This window comes from Papilio machaon, chromosome 23 (assembly GCF_912999745.1).
Source record: "Papilio machaon chromosome 23, ilPapMach1.1, whole genome shotgun sequence".
In the NCBI taxonomy this organism is placed as follows: domain Eukaryota; kingdom Metazoa; phylum Arthropoda; class Insecta; order Lepidoptera; family Papilionidae; genus Papilio; species Papilio machaon.
Window position 1 is genome coordinate 5,439,298 of NC_060008.1, and position 18,604 is coordinate 5,457,901.

Below are 18,604 nucleotides of genomic sequence, written 5' to 3' on the forward strand. Positions count from 1 at the left end.
ACGCCATCTGTATTTTATAAGCTTTACTAGTTAAATCATTGCCAAAATAACATTTAAATCCGCGCCATCTATTAGATAAATGTTAAAAAACATTAAACATTTTCAGTCTTTGTATGTGTAATGTTGTCTTAACTGAGTTAATAGGTGGCCAGTTATTAACCTTTTTTCCTTTATTAGGTTTTGAATAAAACACGGAAAAAGAAATAAAATTCTCACTTTTTTGAGTTATCTTTTGAAAAATAAAGTATTTGTACAATATTTAAATACTCTTATCTAATCTCCACAGTTTCTGAATACTTCGTTTACGTCATAATTTACAATAATTTCCATGTTTCTTTTCATGGCAGAAGATTTTGACTAAAGATGTCAAAAATTAAATTAAAGCAAATTTAAAAATGAAAAATAAACTATAAAAAGCTAAGGAAAATGTCTAATAATATTCCGGAAATAAAGTTTTAAACATTTAAATGATAGACACTGAAAATGTGAAAGAACAATGGATGCCTTGTCCGCTAGTCGAAAGAGAATATCCTGGCTTGACGTACATTTATGCTCTGGACAAAATAATAGTAACGAATAAATTAGACGCATTACACGAAGTCATCGGCGTAAATGGTAATTGTTACACAATCTACAACAACCAAAAACAAAAAATATTTTTAGCTGTCCAAGAAACCCCCGAAAGAAAATATATCATTAAAATATTCAACAAATATGGTAACGAAGTGATACAAGTGAAAAAACATGGCGGTTTTTGTGTGAACAGAGTTCTTGTTTTCGCGCCACCTGGAAACTTTGTTGGGTCTGTGGAGAAGTTGTTAACATGTTTAAATGCTTTTCGGGTGAAAAATCACACGGGTGAAGTATTTTTACAAGTCAAACCACGTCATCGTTCCTGCTCCAAATATGACATCTTGTCTAATAATAATACAATTGGTTTGATGACGAAGAACGACGATTGTACAAAATCAGAAAACCAAAGTATCAGTGCTACATTTCCTGTTGAAATGGAAATCGGACAAAAAGCTGTTTTAATCGGTGCATGCTTTCTTATAGGTTTTTGATCAAATTGAGCTTTAAATACTTATCTGGCGCTCTTATCTAATATTGTATACATTGAAATAAAAATTTGACTTAAAAGTTTTTTTTTGCATTTATTAAACTATTTAGGTAACCCACGGAGCTTTCCTACAAACTCATGTATATGTATTGTTCGTGCATTCGATCACCTAAAATCTGTAACAATCGGGAATACATTTTAAATTCAAGAGATTTCTTGTTTAAAATGCAAGTGTCTTAACATTTTTAGCACATCATTACGCGCTGTTTCCTTTTTTTTTTTTTTTTAATCAAAACATCTTTATTTTGTACTTAATTATGTCTTTATAAGTTATTTTTCACAGGGTGAGATTATTTTTACTACGCCTGACCTAATTGTTGTAGCAAAACTGCACAAAACACTTATTGCCTTTCTCACCCATTCGACGAGGAAAATTAGTCAGTGTTCATAAATGCTGAATATATCATACTAGCTGTCGCCCGCGACTCCGTCCGTACGGAATGCCATTCTGGATACTTCCAAACATCCATCCATCTAAACATTCGTATTTAAAATATTAGCAAGATTTATACAGTTCTTTTAAGAGAGAGTGAATGATAGGCAGTGGAAATGGAAACCCACGAAAAAATGCTGTACTGTATACTTAAGGCAGTTTAAAAATAAAACTCTTGAAATCATTTGTAATTTCTTTTATTAACTTACTAAAACAATCGTCTATAATCATCCACTATTTTATTAACTTATGCTAAAATACATATCAGTCTTTAACTTATGACTTTGGAATTTTGAAGTATTTACAACTTATTTATATCTTTGGAATGTTAAGCACATGACCTAGCTTTAGTCCACTTCCTCCACGGTGGGTCCGCTGTTTTGGTTTCCGTACATGCCGCCTGGCATACCGCCCTGAAATCCACCTGGCATACCTCCCGGATATCCACCTGGCATGCCTCCTGGGTATCCACCTGGCATACCTCCCTGATATCCACCTGGCATACCGCCCTGTGGACCGGCTTGCGCGCCGCCGTGCATCTTGGTCATGATGGGGGAGCAGAGGCGCTGCAACTGCGTCAGACGGTGTTCGTACTCCTCGCGTTCGGCCAGCGTGTTGTTGTCAAGCCACTTCAGCGCGTCATCACACTCACGCCGCGCTGTGTTCTTGTCCTCTTCGGTCAATTTGTCTCCCGCCTCGTCCAGCGCCTGTTTCACGCTGAACACGTACGACTCCAGCTGGTTGCGAGCGGCGACCCTCTGCCGTTGCTTCTCGTCTTCTTCTCTGTAACGCTCCGCCTCGGACAGCATGCGGTCGATGTCGGCCTGTGACAGCCGCCCCTTGTCGTTTTTAATCACGATGTTCTTACTGCGGCCCGTGCTGTTCTCCTTGGCCGACACGTTCAGGATGCCGTTGGCGTCCAGGTCGAAAGTGACGTCTATCTTCGGTACACCGCGCGGCGCCGGCGGGATGCCGGTCAGGTCGAATGTGCCCAGCAGGTTGTTGTCCTTGGTCATCGCACGCTCACCTTCGTACACCTGGATGGTGACCGCAGGCTGGTTGTCGGAATACGTGGTGAACGTCTGGCTCTGTTTGCACGGGATCTTAGAGTTGCGCTCAACAATCTTAGTCATCACTCCGCCGGCGGTTTCGATGCCAAGCGACAGCGGCGCTACGTCCACCAGCAACACGTCCTGTATCTTGGAGTCCTTTTCGCCGCTGAGGATGGCGGCTTGCACGGCAGCGCCGTACGCCACAGCTTCATCGGGATTGATGGACAGGTTGAGCTTCTTGCCGCAGAAGAAGTTCTGCAGCAAGCTCTGCACCTTCGGGATGCGGGTGGACCCGCCCACGAGCACCACGTCGTGGATCTGGCTCTTATCCATCTTGGCGTCCTTGAGAGCTTTCTCAACGGGCTCCAGGGTGCCGCGGAAAAGATCGGAGTTTAGCTCTTCGAAGCGAGCCCTGGAGACGCGTGTGTAGAAGTCGATGCCTTCATAGAGCGCGTCGATTTCGATGGTGGCCTCGGTGCTCGAAGAAAGCGTGCGTTTGGCGCGCTCGGCGGCCGTGCGTAGGCGGCGCAACGCGCGCGGGTTCATACGCAAATCCTTCTTATACTTGCGCTTAAACTCGTCCGCGAGATGGTTCACCAGTCTGTTGTCGAAGTCTTCGCCTCCCAGGTGTGTGTCGCCGGCAGTCGATTTCACTTCGAACAATGAGCCTTCGTCGATGGTCAAGATCGATACGTCGAAAGTACCACCGCCGAGGTCGAATATCAGCACGTTGCGTTCGCCTTTCAGGTTCTTGTCTAAGCCGTAAGCCAGCGCGGCGGCCGTGGGCTCGTTGATGATACGCAACACGTTCAGGCCGGCGATAGCGCCCGCGTCCTTGGTAGCCTGCCGCTGTGAATCGTTGAAGTAAGCCGGCACTGTGATGACAGCTTCCCGCACCGCGCCGCCAAGGTACGCCTCCGCGGTCTCCTTCATCTTCGTTAGCACCATGCTGCTGATCTCCTCTGGCGCAAACCTCTTCCTCTCACCCTTGAACTCCACCTCGATTTTGGGTTTCCCGCTTTCATTGACCACTTTGAACGGCCAATGTTTCATGTCTTGCTGGATCTTCGGGTCGTCGAATTTGCGTCCAATCAGGCGCTTGGCGTCGAACACTGTGTTGTTGGGGTTGAGGGCCACCTGGTTCTTCGCCGCATCGCCGATCAGCCGCTCCGTGTCGGTGAACGCTACATAAGATGGTGTGGTTCTGTTGCCTTGGTCGTTGGCTATGATTTCCACGTTGCCATGCTGCCATACTCCCACACACGAATACGTCGTTCCCAGATCTATTCCAATTGCTGGCATTTTATTATATTTATCAATTCAACTCTCGTAAATGCGCACAATAATATTTTACTGCTTGTAAACAACTCCGGTAAACACCGAACTCCTCTCTTCGTTCTCTTTGTATCGCGTTTCAAATATGACTGACTTCCAACACCGGCCGCCGCGCTTTTATATTGAACCAATAAAATTCTCGAAATATCTGTAAGGTCAAAGTCTCAACCAATAGGATCGCGCCGCTTCGAGAACGTTCTGGTTAAAGGAACGAGAACAATCCATAACCTACTGTTAGAAAGAGACGGCATGAAGTGCAATCACAGCGCAACACAATTACGCATTTGGTGATACCACATTATTATTTTTGCTTTTATTTCGGGAGATTGAAATTACTCGTTTCAGCGTTCACTGGTACAAGACATTTATTTATCTTTTCATACTTTCTTTCGATACTAGTTTATTTTGCTTACCAAATCAAATAAATCTATTAAAGTGATTTGAATAAAAATTATAAAAGTCTTACTAAAGTACAACTATCAAAGCCAGTATCCACTTTTCAATATTATGATTATGAGAGCTAATATTTTTTTTTGTTAATCATTATTTAATAGTTTCAATCGTTATAGTTGGATATGTTATTTTATAAATTGTTAATAATTTTAAAGCTGGGAAAAGGATCAGAAACAGAAAAAATATCTTACTCCTTACTTATCTTATAAAATTGTAAAATGCGAATGTTTAGATGACTGGATGGATGGATGTTTGTTTGAAGAAATCTGCAGAACGGCTGCATGGATCTCGATGAAATCTGGCATAGAGGTAGAATATAGGCTGGTAAAACACATAGGAAATTAATTAAGTTTTTGTTTAATTTCACGCGAACGGAGTCGCGGGTGACAACTAGTATTATTAGAAACGCGGAAGTTTGGCATTGCGTATTTCCAAAACGGTTAAACGGATAACGACGAAATGTCGTCGACGGAGCCAAAAGCTAGTTATTGATAAATTCTTCATTAAACCTTTTTACTCCTTTGTTTTTGAATGAATTAATAGATGAATTAACCTTTTGCTTTAGTCACCTTAAATAACATATGCTTTCTTAATTTTTAGGTTTCTTTCACATAGGGAAATTATTGAGATAATATGGCCACACTGTTTTATACTAGAATAATCTCGACTGCGCCATACGAATGTTCTGTTCGATGCGCAAAAGAGATAGAAAGAAAAGGACAGAGAAGTACTGTGAGAACTCTGTAGAAATTTCTACGCAAGTGTAGAACGAAAAACGTCACTTTTGTTTAATTCTAAAATTAGTTAGTTTTTTTTTAATAAGTTTTGCATGTCTGTGTGCTCATAACGTAATTTATATCAGAATTTTAATATTATTTGTATTATAATATTATTTGTATTATTATAATAGTTATCGGCATAACAATACCAGAGTAACTGTCATGTAAATTAAAAAAGTTCTGTATTTCACATAAAATTATTGCACTCAAAATAATTTTCACACAAAACATAGATGGCGCTATTAAATAAATTGGACTATTTTCTACAATTGAAAAAACACCAGGGGTGACATTTTTGTACAATTGGTATCTTTTATATTTGTAAGATTCTCAATTTTTCTATTAACGTTATTTCTGAACTTCAATTACACGAACGTGGGGCGAAATTGGGTTTTAGGTGTCTTATTTTTAGGGGCCCATTATTTTAATATTTGATATAAAACACAGTCTAGAACTTTATTATTATTTAGATAATATTTTTAAGTTTAAAATAAATACACTTCTATTTATTTTGTTTTTCAGCGAAGATAGTTAAAAATGATTTTTGTGTCTCAATTCTGTTAAATGGACCGTATAGCCTCCCTTATATTGAAATTATTCATAGACCAGATTTTGTGGTGGTTTAAATCAATGTTTTTTTATTTATTGCCACTTTGCCAAATTTTACTTTATGACCATTTCTGTCCATGTTTGTGACTACACGAAGGTGTAAAATATTTAAATTATTACCGTTCACTTAGATGTAGCTTTAATTTTTATAATAAAATATTTCAATATTTGAATATAATTAAATTTAAGGTAAAAATTAAATTTATAGAGGGCAACACAGGATCTTGGTCCTTACATTGTGATTACATACATTTTGATACATTTCATATTAACAAAATTTTGAAAGTAAAAGGATATAAGAATTTTCATTATGTTTATTAATTTAATTTATATTATTATCTTTGATCGAAAACGTTTAATAATTTATTTAAAACATATATTTCTGAATTTTAATTAACATTTCGCAGTTAATGAAGCTTGGTAATTGTTTAATTTCGACCTAATGTTTTTACATTTTTTTATCTTTATTTTAGGAGTACATTTTAAAAACTCATTTTTAGTAGTCTGTGACTCTAGGAGACATAGATGGTGTGAAGAATTCATATTACAAGTTAATATTTTTATGTTATTAACATTGAAAATTTTGCTATTTCATCTGGCAGATGGTTAACTGTTTCGAGACATTTATTTTTTTTCCTTATACTCGTATGTACTTAAATATCTTTTTTTACTTTCCATTAGCGTTGTAAGATTCTTGTAATTGGATAGCCTGAATCATTTCACCTTCAAACAAATATAAATAGACAAACTTTTATTGCAAATGAACATCGATCGCAACGCATGAAAAAATTATAATTTAGTTAACATTAATGAAGTGAAAAAAGGGCATATAAAAATTTCTAAGCGATATCAAATTAAGAACAATATTAACAACTAGCCGTCGCCCGCGACTGTCCGCGCGGAATTAAAAAACTTAATAAGTAATCTATGTGTTCATCCAGATATCCTACAAGATTCGTTCAGCCTATCCGGAGATACCTTAAAACAAACATTCATCTAAACATTCGCATTTATATTATTAGTGACACAATAAATAAAACACAGTAATTGAATTAATTATTTTTATTATACTCGTCTAGTTTTTCATGTTGGGAAACTTGTAAGGCAAAAAACACCAATTAATCTTCTAACATTAAAACAATAACATTCATTTTAATGTTACAAGCACTTAAGACTATGCAATCCTCCAAAAAGTTAGTTTTGAATGAAATATTACTAATATTTCAAACAAAACTAATAGAGGTCTCTTGATAGTGTTTGACGGGCCCACCGTCAGTAATAGGCGGCGGGCCCGTCTTGTCTCTCGAAGGTCGACCCTCCAGCGCCGCGGCCGTCCATCTTCGAACCAGCGCACTCCTCCGATTACATTTGTCAGAATCAAATAGTGATCCTCTGAGCCCCAAAACTAATCGGAGACAATGGATTCCAACTGTAAATCCTTCCCATATCCACGGCGGGAGGACCCCGTGAGCTGACTGCCCACGGGCTACTGGCTACCACACCGGCTGTCGAGCTTTTATACTGATCGGTCGTGGAAGAAAAGCTGCGTGGTTCTAGTATCGTCCAATCAGAATCCAGAATCGAGAGGACACTCAGCAAATCAATATAATTTAGCGCTGGAACGAGATAGAATGTACAAGATCGTCTAGGGGTTGGGGTGAATTCAATTTATCCCGACGTCCAAGGGTTGCAAGAGTGGTAGCAAAAGTTTTTGGGAGAATATTCCACATGATGTCAATACAGTCAAATATTGCACATAAGTTCTACAAAGACATTTATGACAAATTTGATAGTTATTATATTAGAATATTAGGGATACAAATATTCAATACCAAGATAAATTATTTAAACATTTAAAAAAACAAAAAAGACTGGTAGACGACGCTACTAAATAATAAACATTTATGTAATACGAAAGTAAATACGTATTATAATTATTTCGGGAAAATTTAATATTTACATGGCAATACTATCTCGAACTTTCGGTACGTCAGAAAGAGTTGGCTATGTAGGGTTGCCGCGTCTTTTAGTTTTCATAATGCATATTCTGGCTACGGGTATGACATCCATGATTTCTAGTAATAGTGGGTTGTGTGAAAAAACTCACTGGATATATATTTTTTCATTGTCAGTTTCTGACATGTCACTAAGGCACTGATATTTTTTCGCTGGCAGGATTCGACTTTATGTTTCTTAAAAGTTGACAACCCTAAAACCTTCCGATCACAACATCCCTATCGCTGTCTCATTCCTTCGGAACGGTGGAGCCATGTCGGGATATTTGGAAAATAATATTTTATTTTATTATTGTTTCCAAAAATTATTTCAAAATTAAAAAAAAAATACCTCAAGCTTTAATTAAATGTTAATAGGAGTCTGAGCTATTTTTTTTTAGTACTTTTTTAATTATTTAGTATAAATTTGTTTTTAATTACGTAATAGTTACTTTAAATCACAATCGACATAGAAACTTTTTCACTCGCGTTGTAGGGTTAAAAAATACGACATCCAGTGATATAAATTTCTTCAATATCAGAAAAAAATCTTTCCCATTAAAAAATATTTAACAGAAGATAAATGAGCGAGCGAATCCGCAGGTAAAAGCTAGTGTCTCTAGAACCTTCGAGAATCGATAATGACCTCGATGTGCATACTATCGCCATCTCTTTCGCACGAAGCGGTGGAGCCAAGTCGAAATAATTTATATATTTTTAAATTATTTTATTTTACTCTTACAAATTTTATTATTTTTGTTACATGTATAAATTTACTGTGGATTAATACTGCCTAAAAAGAGGTGCAAAAACATAGATTACCTTGTTTTTTTTTTAGACTTAACATGAGATAATAATGTTGGAAACATTATGAATGATATGAATGCAAGTAAAGACGAATTGAGAACCTTCCCTTTTTTAATTTCGATAAAAGTGGTTACAATAATTTCTTATTTACATTTTTATAGCAAATTCGAATAAATGAAACTACAAATTCATTGAACACTTATTTATTTAAAATCAGTCTTTAAACTTATTACAATAGATACTTAAGAAAAAATCTACATTTTAGTTTAACGTCTCTTTTTCTTCTGTGGTGTCTTCATTTCTTCTACGTCACCATTCTGTTCTTCTTCTTGCTTCTTCCTTCTTACCGGTCCAGTCTGGGTCACGGGAATGACTCTCTCGCCTTTATGACTCGATTCTCTTGGTGCGGAAACTGTTAATACTCCATCTGAAGATAATTTGGATTCAACAGTGTCTGGATTGCAATCCTCAGGAAGGGCGTAACGTCTTTTAAACTGACGAGATATGAAACCATGTTCATCTTGCCTTTCTTCATGTTTTCCCTCAACTACAATATATCCATCGATAGTTTTTACAGTAATTTCGTCTGGAGCGAAATGCTGAACGTCTAAATTAACTTGAAACTTGTCTTTGTCAGTTTTAATAGTAGATCCGACATCTCGACTTATCGCCGATAAATTTCTCCATGGGCGAATGTATTGCCGTAATCGTAGAGATGGGCGTCGGTCCAACACGTCTAGAAGCAAGTCGTCCGACAAATCCATGTCGAAAAGAGGATCCCGTAGACGTCTTGGGGCAATATCGTCAAATAATAACGGTAACAGTGCCATCTTTGATTGAAAAATTTACGAATAAAAAGTTTACAATCACTCAGATAACGTAAAGCTCGCTTGTCTCAGAACTGGTTGCTCAATATACTGCATAGCCGCACCAAAGCTGCGTCCGTTTTTATATTATACTCCACCACATGGAACAATACCAGAAAATTCTGGAACACACTAGATATTTCTTAGCCATAACGACATCTATCGTCAAATAGCCATACTATTGTTGATTGCTTTAACCAAAAATTGTTATTAAAAAAATAATGAAATGGTAATGCAGATTTACAAAAAGAAAATTCTAAAATAAAAAAAATCCCAAAGTAAACGTTTCTGAAATAAAATCTGGATCTGTATTTTAATTTTTTGCTTTGCCATCTATTGACGAAAAGTAGCAACGCAACAACTGTGGTGTTTAGTATACGTCAAAAACTGCCGATAGATGGCGACTAAGTTTGAATAATTAAATATTTCGGAATTCATTAACAATTTCATGAAAAAAACATTTAAATAAACACTCGAAATAATAAGAAATCATTTAGATTTTATTACTCAAAAATTTGGTTTCACACGCAGTTCTAGTGACATTGATAAAATTTCCCGCTAAAACAAATGTCATCCCGAAAATAATACCACAGATCTTACATTGCTATACTAGTATATACTTTAAAAATTAGTTAAGCAAGTATTTTTCTTGCAAAAATTACATTTCAATTTTGGATTATCATCATCGGTCGAATCATTGAAATTTATTAAATATTAAATTGCAATGTTTTTCAAATAAATAAAAGCACATTTCATCGAAAATTTTCTAACATTAACGTAAAGTTGCGTCATGTGCATAAGTCATTAAATGAATATGTTACTATGAATCCTTATCTATTTAGTTAACCTAATCTTCTATTGAATTACAACCGCGTTATGATTTAAAGATGTATAAAATTGGAATGAATTGAAAATAAACTGTTGGTATTTTCTATTCGATGTAGTAAAGAAACACATCTTATTCTCTATTCAACTAACTTTACTAACAAAGAAACTATTTTTACCGTGAATTTTTTGTTATTTAAGTTATGTATTTAACAAAGACTAATGAAATACTATCTAATTATAATTTATATAGTTATATTGGTATTTCAATTGTTAATAACGATTGTTTCCACTTGTTTCAGAAGCCTCACATTTTTAATTCACACGAGGCAGTCAATTATTAAAAAAATTAAAACGCACGTTACCAACGTGACACTAAAGTAAATATAACCCTAAAAATTGTCCTAATTCATAAAGCATTTTCTCTATACAAATCTATGATGCATAATCGTAGTAGGTATAAGTATTGTAATATAAAAATGCACGACAAGGCTAAAATGCATAAAATCAATACAAAAGCAAATGGATTCATCTAGAACCCGGTAAAATAACTACTACCGGTCGCTTAATCCGGATGACTCCAGCGCCACGAGTGTCGAAAAGATAAACTACTAACCGGAAGCACACTGAATGTTCTAGAACAAAGTATTAAAATAGATGAAACATCACAATAAAAACTAAAATTATAGATTTTTGACATAAAAGTAACTTAAAAGTTTAATAGAATATTCTTCGCACTTTAATATGATAAGTTTACTTTCATAAATTAGTGTTTTAGGTGGAATTGATCGAAGGTTCTAGAACATTCGAGAATGTTCTACAACTTTTAACAGCTACTCTCGTAGCGCCACAGTGCGGATAGTAGCGAAACTAAAAGTTGGTCACTCTGGTATCCTCAACCTTTCGGAAATTGATTACTTTTCAGCCATACGAAAAAATTGTGTTTCGGTAACTTTTATTCAGGAAATTATAATTCTTAATATTAACCACTTACTCATTTTTCCTAAATAGTTTAGTTCGTGTAAATTCGTTTACAAACCGCTTTCTAAACTGTTACTTATTGATAACTAAACCAAGACTTATTGATAAGAATTCAAACATCAGTATCAATTTTTTTTAATCTTTCCATCAATCTTCGGAAAAGTCTTTAGCTAAAGCAACAGTAGTAGTCTATGCTAATATTGTAAAGAGGAAAGATTTGATTATTTGCTTGTTGGGATTGAATAGGCTCCGAAACTAATGAATCGATATGAAAAATTTTTTAACTCTTGGGGAGCTATACTATGCCTGGACTATATTTTTAACTAGAATTTAATCATTCCGCAAGGACAAAGTTGCAGGCAACTGCTAGTAACGTAAAAGTTGGTAATGCGAATGAAACTCGAAAATGTTCAACCTACGGTTTCCAACCCCTGGAAAGTGGCGCGCCAAATCTAGAATTTTCCATTGGATCACAGATGTCGCTACAGTGCGAGTGTATAAAAGACACGTAATGTTATAACCGGCGTTATTTGAGAAATACAAGCGAGCGAGACGTTAGTGCGATACTCGGCGATTTCAACACGTGCTCTTTATCAAACCGCGTTGCTAATCAAGTATTGTGTGAAAAAAGAAACTTAAATATATTTTATACAACCAGTTTCAAGTGATTATTCAAGATGCCAGAAGAGATGCAGGTCCAGTCGGGAGAGGTGGAGACTTTCGCCTTCCAGGCGGAGATCGCCCAGCTGATGTCCCTGATCATCAACACATTCTACTCGAACAAAGAAATTTTCCTTCGAGAGCTGATTTCCAACTCATCTGACGCCTTGGACAAGATTCGATATGAATCACTCACAGATCCATCGAAACTTGATAGCGGTAAGGAACTTTACATCAAAATCGTTCCCAACAAGAGCGAAGGCACACTGACAATCATAGATACCGGTATCGGTATGACAAAGGCAGATCTAGTCAACAACCTGGGTACGATTGCTAAGTCCGGAACAAAGGCGTTCATGGAGGCGTTACAAGCGGGAGCTGACATCAGCATGATTGGTCAGTTTGGTGTAGGTTTCTACTCCTGCTACTTAGTAGCCGATCGTGTCACAGTTCACTCCAAACACAATGATGACGAGCAATACATGTGGGAGTCTGCAGCCGGAGGTTCGTTCACAGTCCGTCCCGACCCGGGCGAGCCCCTTGGCCGCGGTACAAAGATCGTATTGTATATTAAGGAAGACCTAACTGAGTACCTGGAGGAGCACAAGATCAAAGAAATTGTCAAGAAACACTCCCAGTTCATCGGTTACCCCATCAAACTCGTCGTAGAGAAGGAACGTGAAAAGGAATTGTCCGACGACGAGGCCGAAGAAGAAAAGAAAGAAGAGAAAGAGGACGACAAGCCTAAAATCGAGGACGTCGGAGAGGATGAAGAAGAGGACAGCAATAAGGAAAAGAAGAAGAAAAAGACCATCAAGGAGAAGTACACCGAAGACGAGGAGCTGAACAAGACCAAGCCGATCTGGACACGTAACGCTGATGACATCACACACGAGGAGTACGGAGACTTCTACAAGTCCCTTACCAACGACTGGGAAGACCACCTGGCGGTAAAGCACTTCTCCGTGGAGGGTCAGCTTGAATTCCGCGCGCTGTTGTTCGTACCACGTCGCGCGCCTTTCGACCTCTTCGAGAACAAGAAGCGGAAGAACAACATCAAGCTATACGTCCGCCGCGTTTTCATCATGGACAACTGCGAGGACCTGATCCCTGAGTACCTCAACTTCATCAAGGGTGTAGTCGATAGCGAGGACCTGCCCCTTAACATCTCGCGTGAGATGCTTCAACAGAACAAGATTCTCAAAGTCATCCGCAAGAACTTGGTTAAGAAATGCCTTGAACTCTTCGAGGAGCTCGCTGAAGACAAAGAAAACTACAAGAAGTTCTACGAACAGTTCAGCAAGAACTTGAAGCTCGGCATCCACGAGGACTCGCAGAACAGGTCGAAGTTGGCGGATCTGCTGCGCTACCACACGTCGGCGTCTGGCGATGAGGCGTGCTCGATGAAGGAGTACGTGTCGCGCATGAAGGAGAACCAGAAGCACATCTACTATATCACCGGTGAAAACCGCGACCAGGTCGCCAACTCGTCGTTCGTTGAAAGGGTTAAGAAGCGCGGCTACGAGGTCGTGTACATGACCGAGCCCATTGATGAGTACGTCGTGCAGCAGCTCCGGGAGTTCGACGGCAAGACCCTGGTGTCCGTCACCAAGGAAGGTCTTGAGCTGCCCGAGGACGAGGAGGAGAAGAAGAAGCGCGAAGAGGACAAAGTCAAGTTCGAGGGACTCTGCAAGGTCATGAAGAACATTCTGGACAACAAAGTTGAGAAGGTCGTCGTATCCAACAGGCTGGTGGAGTCTCCGTGCTGCATCGTGACAGCGCAATACGGCTGGTCGGCTAACATGGAGCGAATCATGAAGGCGCAGGCTCTCAGAGACACGTCGACCATGGGCTACATGGCCGCCAAGAAGCACCTAGAGATCAACCCTGACCACTCCATCGTGGAGACTCTCCGACAGAAGGCGGAGGCCGACAAGAACGACAAGGCTGTTAAGGACCTGGTTATCTTGCTTTACGAGACCGCGCTGCTGTCGTCTGGCTTCACCCTGGACGAGCCCCAGGTACACGCGTCGCGCATCTACCGCATGATCAAGCTGGGTCTGGGCATCGACGAGGATGAGCCCATCCAGGTAGAAGAGTCAGGCGCCGGCGAGGTGCCCGCGCTCGAGGTCGACGCTGACGACGCATCGCGCATGGAGGAAGTCGATTAAATCTCAGTTATGTTCCCGCCTAGTTATGCCATGTTCTAATGGTTATGTGGTTATCGCCGTTTATTTTGTGCACTGGTGTACAGCCAAAGACTGATTTAGTTCAAAAAATTCCATTATTAATTACGATTAATAAATAAACAAATTTTAACTTTTAAGTTTATTTTTTTTTATTATCCTCCTCCCTGCTATTGTTGCCTGGTTTATTTTATTTAATTCTTTTACTTATTAGAACTTGTGATAAAATTGAGATAGCATTGTAAATAATAAAATTTCAAAATACAATCTGTTCTTTATTTTTTCCAGAGGTTTTAAGTTTGTGAGATTTTGGACATTTCAGTACATACATACAGTACATCTTATTAATTTACACGCAATTTTTAGACCAAACAACTACATAAGACCATTTATAGCAGGGCCAAATTAATAGGTCAGATTTAACATCTGTTTCATAGCGAGGTGCTTAAAAACGTCTATAAAGAATCTACTCTTAACTTCAAACATAAGTGGAGCGAATTAATTTATGAAATATTCATTTGTAACTTACTGTTTCAAAAGAAAAGTAGCCGACTTCATAATAATCTCGAACGTGTTCCTATAATTATTGTTATTTTGGAGTCGGTTTCGGCCCAAGTAGGGACATACGTAACTGTGCCTAAAGGGTCCCATACGTTCAATAGTCCGCCTGCCGAGATAAGTCTGTCGGCCGCAATAGACCACACAGTCAAAGATTTTGAACTATGAGTCAGCCTCTCATCCTTTAACTTTAAACAAAGAAATAAATATCAAAATCAGTATACTAATTCAAAAGTAACTAATACATCGTATCGTGCCTTGTAATTTAACACAGCCGCGCGAAGCAGCAGTATTTTTCGGATGCGTGTTGTTTTTAATCATTTGATATCTTCCAAACTATTGGTCAGAATTATATAGTTTAAAAGGCTTATGTAATCACCATTTAATATTGTAGCCTTCAAATATATTTATTTGGATAAGGATTCATACCGAATATAATATAAAAGCGCCGTAAGCTTACAATGGTGTTATTCGTGTGCATTTTAATCGACGTCTTTCACAATAACATGGTTATTGTGAGACATCCATAGACGATAGATATATGCCACCAAAGATTTTTATTTAGAAAATTTAAGGATCTATAATTACTCCATACATCATTTTTATGTAGGTCATATAGTTTGACCAACGTAAGCCAAGAAAGCAAAATTGTGCTTTTCATTGTAACGGGATGTAGTATTTTTCGTTTGCGCGTAATTTTTTATTCTGTCGATATCTCCTAAACTATTAGACAGAATGATATAGTTTCAAGGTAGCATATTTATTTACATGAGGGTTAAAACCGAAATCGAATAATAGCGTAGGAAATAGGGCATAAATTTAATTGATATTTTTAAAGAAAATAAATTATTGTGAGAAAACTATAAAAGATAGATATATGCTATCGCAGACTTTTATTTAGCACATTTAAAGAGCTACAACTCTTCCATACATCATTTTTATGTAGTTTAGCCTACGTAAGCGATGAAAACAAAAAAGTCCTTAAATTTCGCAACGCATTTTGAAGCTAAACTCTAAATCTACTAGTCTTCTAGTTATTTAAAAAAAAAAAAACAAAAAAAAATGGTAGCCATCTGCAAGCACTAACTACCTTTCGATATTTTTTATCAAAATCGGATCACCAGGGGCGGAGCTTTGCGGTAACACACATAAAAAATACAGTCGAATTGATAACCTCCTTCTTTTTTAAGTCGGCTAAAAAAGAGTTCAAACAATATTTTACGCACACCGTGACAAGGATACATTGTCGGATTTTGGTCAAGTGTCAAATGTGGCCTTCTAAATTGGCCGTATGTTTATATTATATTAATTAATTTATCACAAGCCATATATTACACGCCATTACTTTCATGTCTTTGTTTTATCTTTATTGCCATCTTGTACACGAGTCTGCTAGCAGTTTTGATTAGACATAAACATACTCTGTTGTAAACGTTAAACAGTTATCGATGTAGGGTTAAAACATGTTTAACTAAACAGTGTCTAACTGTATTTTGTTAAGGAATAGTCACACAGCTTAAATTTAATCAATTTATATGAATTGAATATAAATACATTCTTCAAAGTGCTTTTACTTGATTCTAGTGATCATCAACTAATGTGATTGTGGTTCATCATCAGCTCACTATATGTCCCCACTGAGTCGCTTGGGGCCTACCCTAAGTCAGGGGTGACTAGGCCCTAGTCATCCACGCTGGCCTAGTGCGAGTTGACTTCACATTCACACATATCTTTGAATTTCTTCTCAGATATGTGCTGGTTGCATCACGATATTTCCTTTACCGTAAGAACGTCGGATAAATGTACATATGTAAACTGAACATGGCGGGATTTTAACCCAGGACCTATTGTAAATTACATGTCTAGTGCTTAACCCCTGAGCCACCTACGCTCAATTAACGCTTAACGACGCTGATTGTGGCTGGCTAGCTTTAATATACAAAATGCATATTAAACATAATACTGTGAGATTTTACTGATGTAGAGAAACATTTTCCACTCATTTACTCAAATTAGCACGGCAGTGAAAACTCAACATAATAAGGAACCTTAATTTTTAAAACTAGATCAAAATTGACATAGTCTTGAATTAAATCAGCCATAACTTCTTTTCTCATTACTGATTTCATTATACTTTCTTTAAATTTATTTTAATTTTAATTATCATACTTATCTAATTTTATTTTATATTAATTTAAATTTTAATTAAATTTTTGATCCCACGGTCAAATTATTTTATATAATTTTGTGGGACATAGTTCTATTTTAGGTTATCATTGTATTGTAAATAAATTAATAAATTATAAATAATAAATATTTTTCTCTTATTCTTATCGAAAACATTTTTTACGACATAAATTTTTCCAAACAATGGCAATATGCATATGTTCTTTGAATAACAGACAACATGTTTTAAAAACGAGTGTGACAACAATGCCATAAACGGTGGTCCATGAGTCAGAGAATTCGTAATATTGTCTCTTATTGTATCAATAAAAGCTTATTTTAAAACTTGTGCATAAAAAAGTTATTCATATTATACATAGAAAGTTCCAGAAGTCGGTCGATCTATTTCTAGTAGCACATTTGACCTGGTTGCTCGTAAGTTCGCTGGATCAATACTCGCCGACTCCGCCCTTATGACGCGCTGATGAAAGTTCTAGAAATTTCTACGCCATTGTTTCCAAAACTTCTTTAATTTAGTTCATCTGGAACTGTAGGATATTTTAAAGAGTTATTTCCGATTCGATGAAATTAATTACATCTTTTATGAGATTTTATACAGATAGGTCAATTTGTGTAGTTTATAAGTTAAAATTTCATAAAATATGTGCTTTACGTTATTTAAGAATTTTGGTTACTGTTCTAGAACTTACTATGCGTTATACATTTACTCAATAATACTATATATTACTAGCTGTCGCCCGCGACTCCGTCCGCGCGCAGTTAAAAAAAAACTAAATGGGGGGGGGGGTTATGAAAAAATAGATGTTGGCCGATTCTCAGACCTACTGAATATGCTCACAAAATTTCATGAGAATCGGTCAAGCCGTTTCGGAGGAGTACGGGAACGAAAACTGTGACACGAGAATTTTATATATTAGAAGATACAGAGCATAGATTTGTAGGTATTTTTGTATTTGTGTAACGAATAAACTCAAAAACTACTAGTCGGTTTTCAAAAACTATTTTGCCATTAGAAAGCTTTATTATAACTAGGTAATATATATTATATTAATTACTAGAAATAATCTATAATACGGTAAGAGGTAAGCTTTTAGATGATTGTCATGTCTTTAGTTTTTTTTTATGAAAAAATAATTGTTTGTGTATTTTCGTCTAAGTGACTTAACCATTGATAACAGACTCCAGAGAAAGTTTTTACGACAAAAACATATTATTGTGCCTCTCATTTCCTCCGAAAAAAAAACATAGACAACATGTTATTGTACAGTGAAAACTCATGAGTATTAATTTGTTTATTTATATTTCTTATCTGAAGTTATGACGACTTTGGCATTGCAACGCATACCGAGTCGAGTAGTAAACAATAATTCCGTCAACTCATTCACGGAGCATTCTGGACGATTTCTATATAACTCTTTTTTAAAAGAGGTTAACTAGACAAATATACTTGTAAAATAATTAGTAAATGTTTGTATAATTTAATTTATTGCCTATTCTAGAATTTAAAAAAAATATACTAGCTGTCGAAGACTCAATCCAGGCGGAATTAAAAAAAACTTAATTAGTAACCATATGTGTTCATCCATTATGCCAAATTTCAACTGTACTGGAGATACCTTCAAACAAACATCCATCCATCTATCTAAACTTTCTTATTTATAATATAAGTAAGATAAAAATAGAAACAAATTCTAGTTTGTTCTTGACATATAAGCATCGTATGTAATAAAACCTATTTGTGTATTTTATTTATTGACCT

At 36.8% G+C, this 18,604-nt stretch overlaps 4 protein-coding genes across 4 annotated transcripts; 2 read left to right on the top strand and 2 right to left on the bottom strand.

Moving 5' to 3' along the window:
- Positions 1 to 380: 380 nt before the first annotated feature.
- LOC123722332 (phospholipid scramblase 2-like) lies at positions 381 to 1,089 on the top strand. Its single transcript, XM_045683839.1, has one exon. The coding sequence runs from the start codon at positions 468 to 470 to the stop codon at positions 1,062 to 1,064; it is 597 nt and encodes a 198-aa protein (XP_045539795.1). The 5' UTR covers positions 381 to 467; the 3' UTR covers positions 1,065 to 1,089.
- Positions 1,090 to 1,754: 665 nt separating this feature from the next.
- Positions 1,755 to 4,024, bottom strand: LOC106708062 (heat shock protein 68-like). The gene has a single exon (XM_014499535.2). The coding sequence runs from the start codon at positions 3,905 to 3,907 to the stop codon at positions 1,901 to 1,903; it is 2,007 nt and encodes a 668-aa protein (XP_014355021.2). The 5' UTR covers positions 3,908 to 4,024; the 3' UTR covers positions 1,755 to 1,900.
- A 4,824-nt stretch (positions 4,025 to 8,848) lies between these two features.
- On the bottom strand, positions 8,849 to 9,497 carry LOC106708058 (protein lethal(2)essential for life). The gene has a single exon (XM_014499530.2). The coding sequence runs from the start codon at positions 9,410 to 9,412 to the stop codon at positions 8,849 to 8,851; it is 564 nt and encodes a 187-aa protein (XP_014355016.2). The 5' UTR covers positions 9,413 to 9,497.
- Positions 9,498 to 11,770: 2,273 nt separating this feature from the next.
- LOC106708061 (heat shock protein 83) lies at positions 11,771 to 14,240 on the top strand. Its single transcript, XM_014499534.2, has one exon. The coding sequence runs from the start codon at positions 11,932 to 11,934 to the stop codon at positions 14,083 to 14,085; it is 2,154 nt and encodes a 717-aa protein (XP_014355020.1). The 5' UTR covers positions 11,771 to 11,931; the 3' UTR covers positions 14,086 to 14,240.
- The last annotated feature ends 4,364 nt before the right edge of the window (positions 14,241 to 18,604 follow it).

Coding starts and splice junctions, on each gene's coding strand:
- LOC106708061 (XM_014499534.2), top strand. CDS start 11,932: ATGCCAGAAGAGATGCAGGTCCAGTCGGGAGAGGTGGAGACTTTCGCC.
- LOC123722332 (XM_045683839.1), top strand. CDS start 468: ATGATAGACACTGAAAATGTGAAAGAACAATGGATGCCTTGTCCGCTA.
- LOC106708062 (XM_014499535.2), bottom strand. CDS start 3,907: ATGCCAGCAATTGGAATAGATCTGGGAACGACGTATTCGTGTGTGGGA.
- LOC106708058 (XM_014499530.2), bottom strand. CDS start 9,412: ATGGCACTGTTACCGTTATTATTTGACGATATTGCCCCAAGACGTCTA.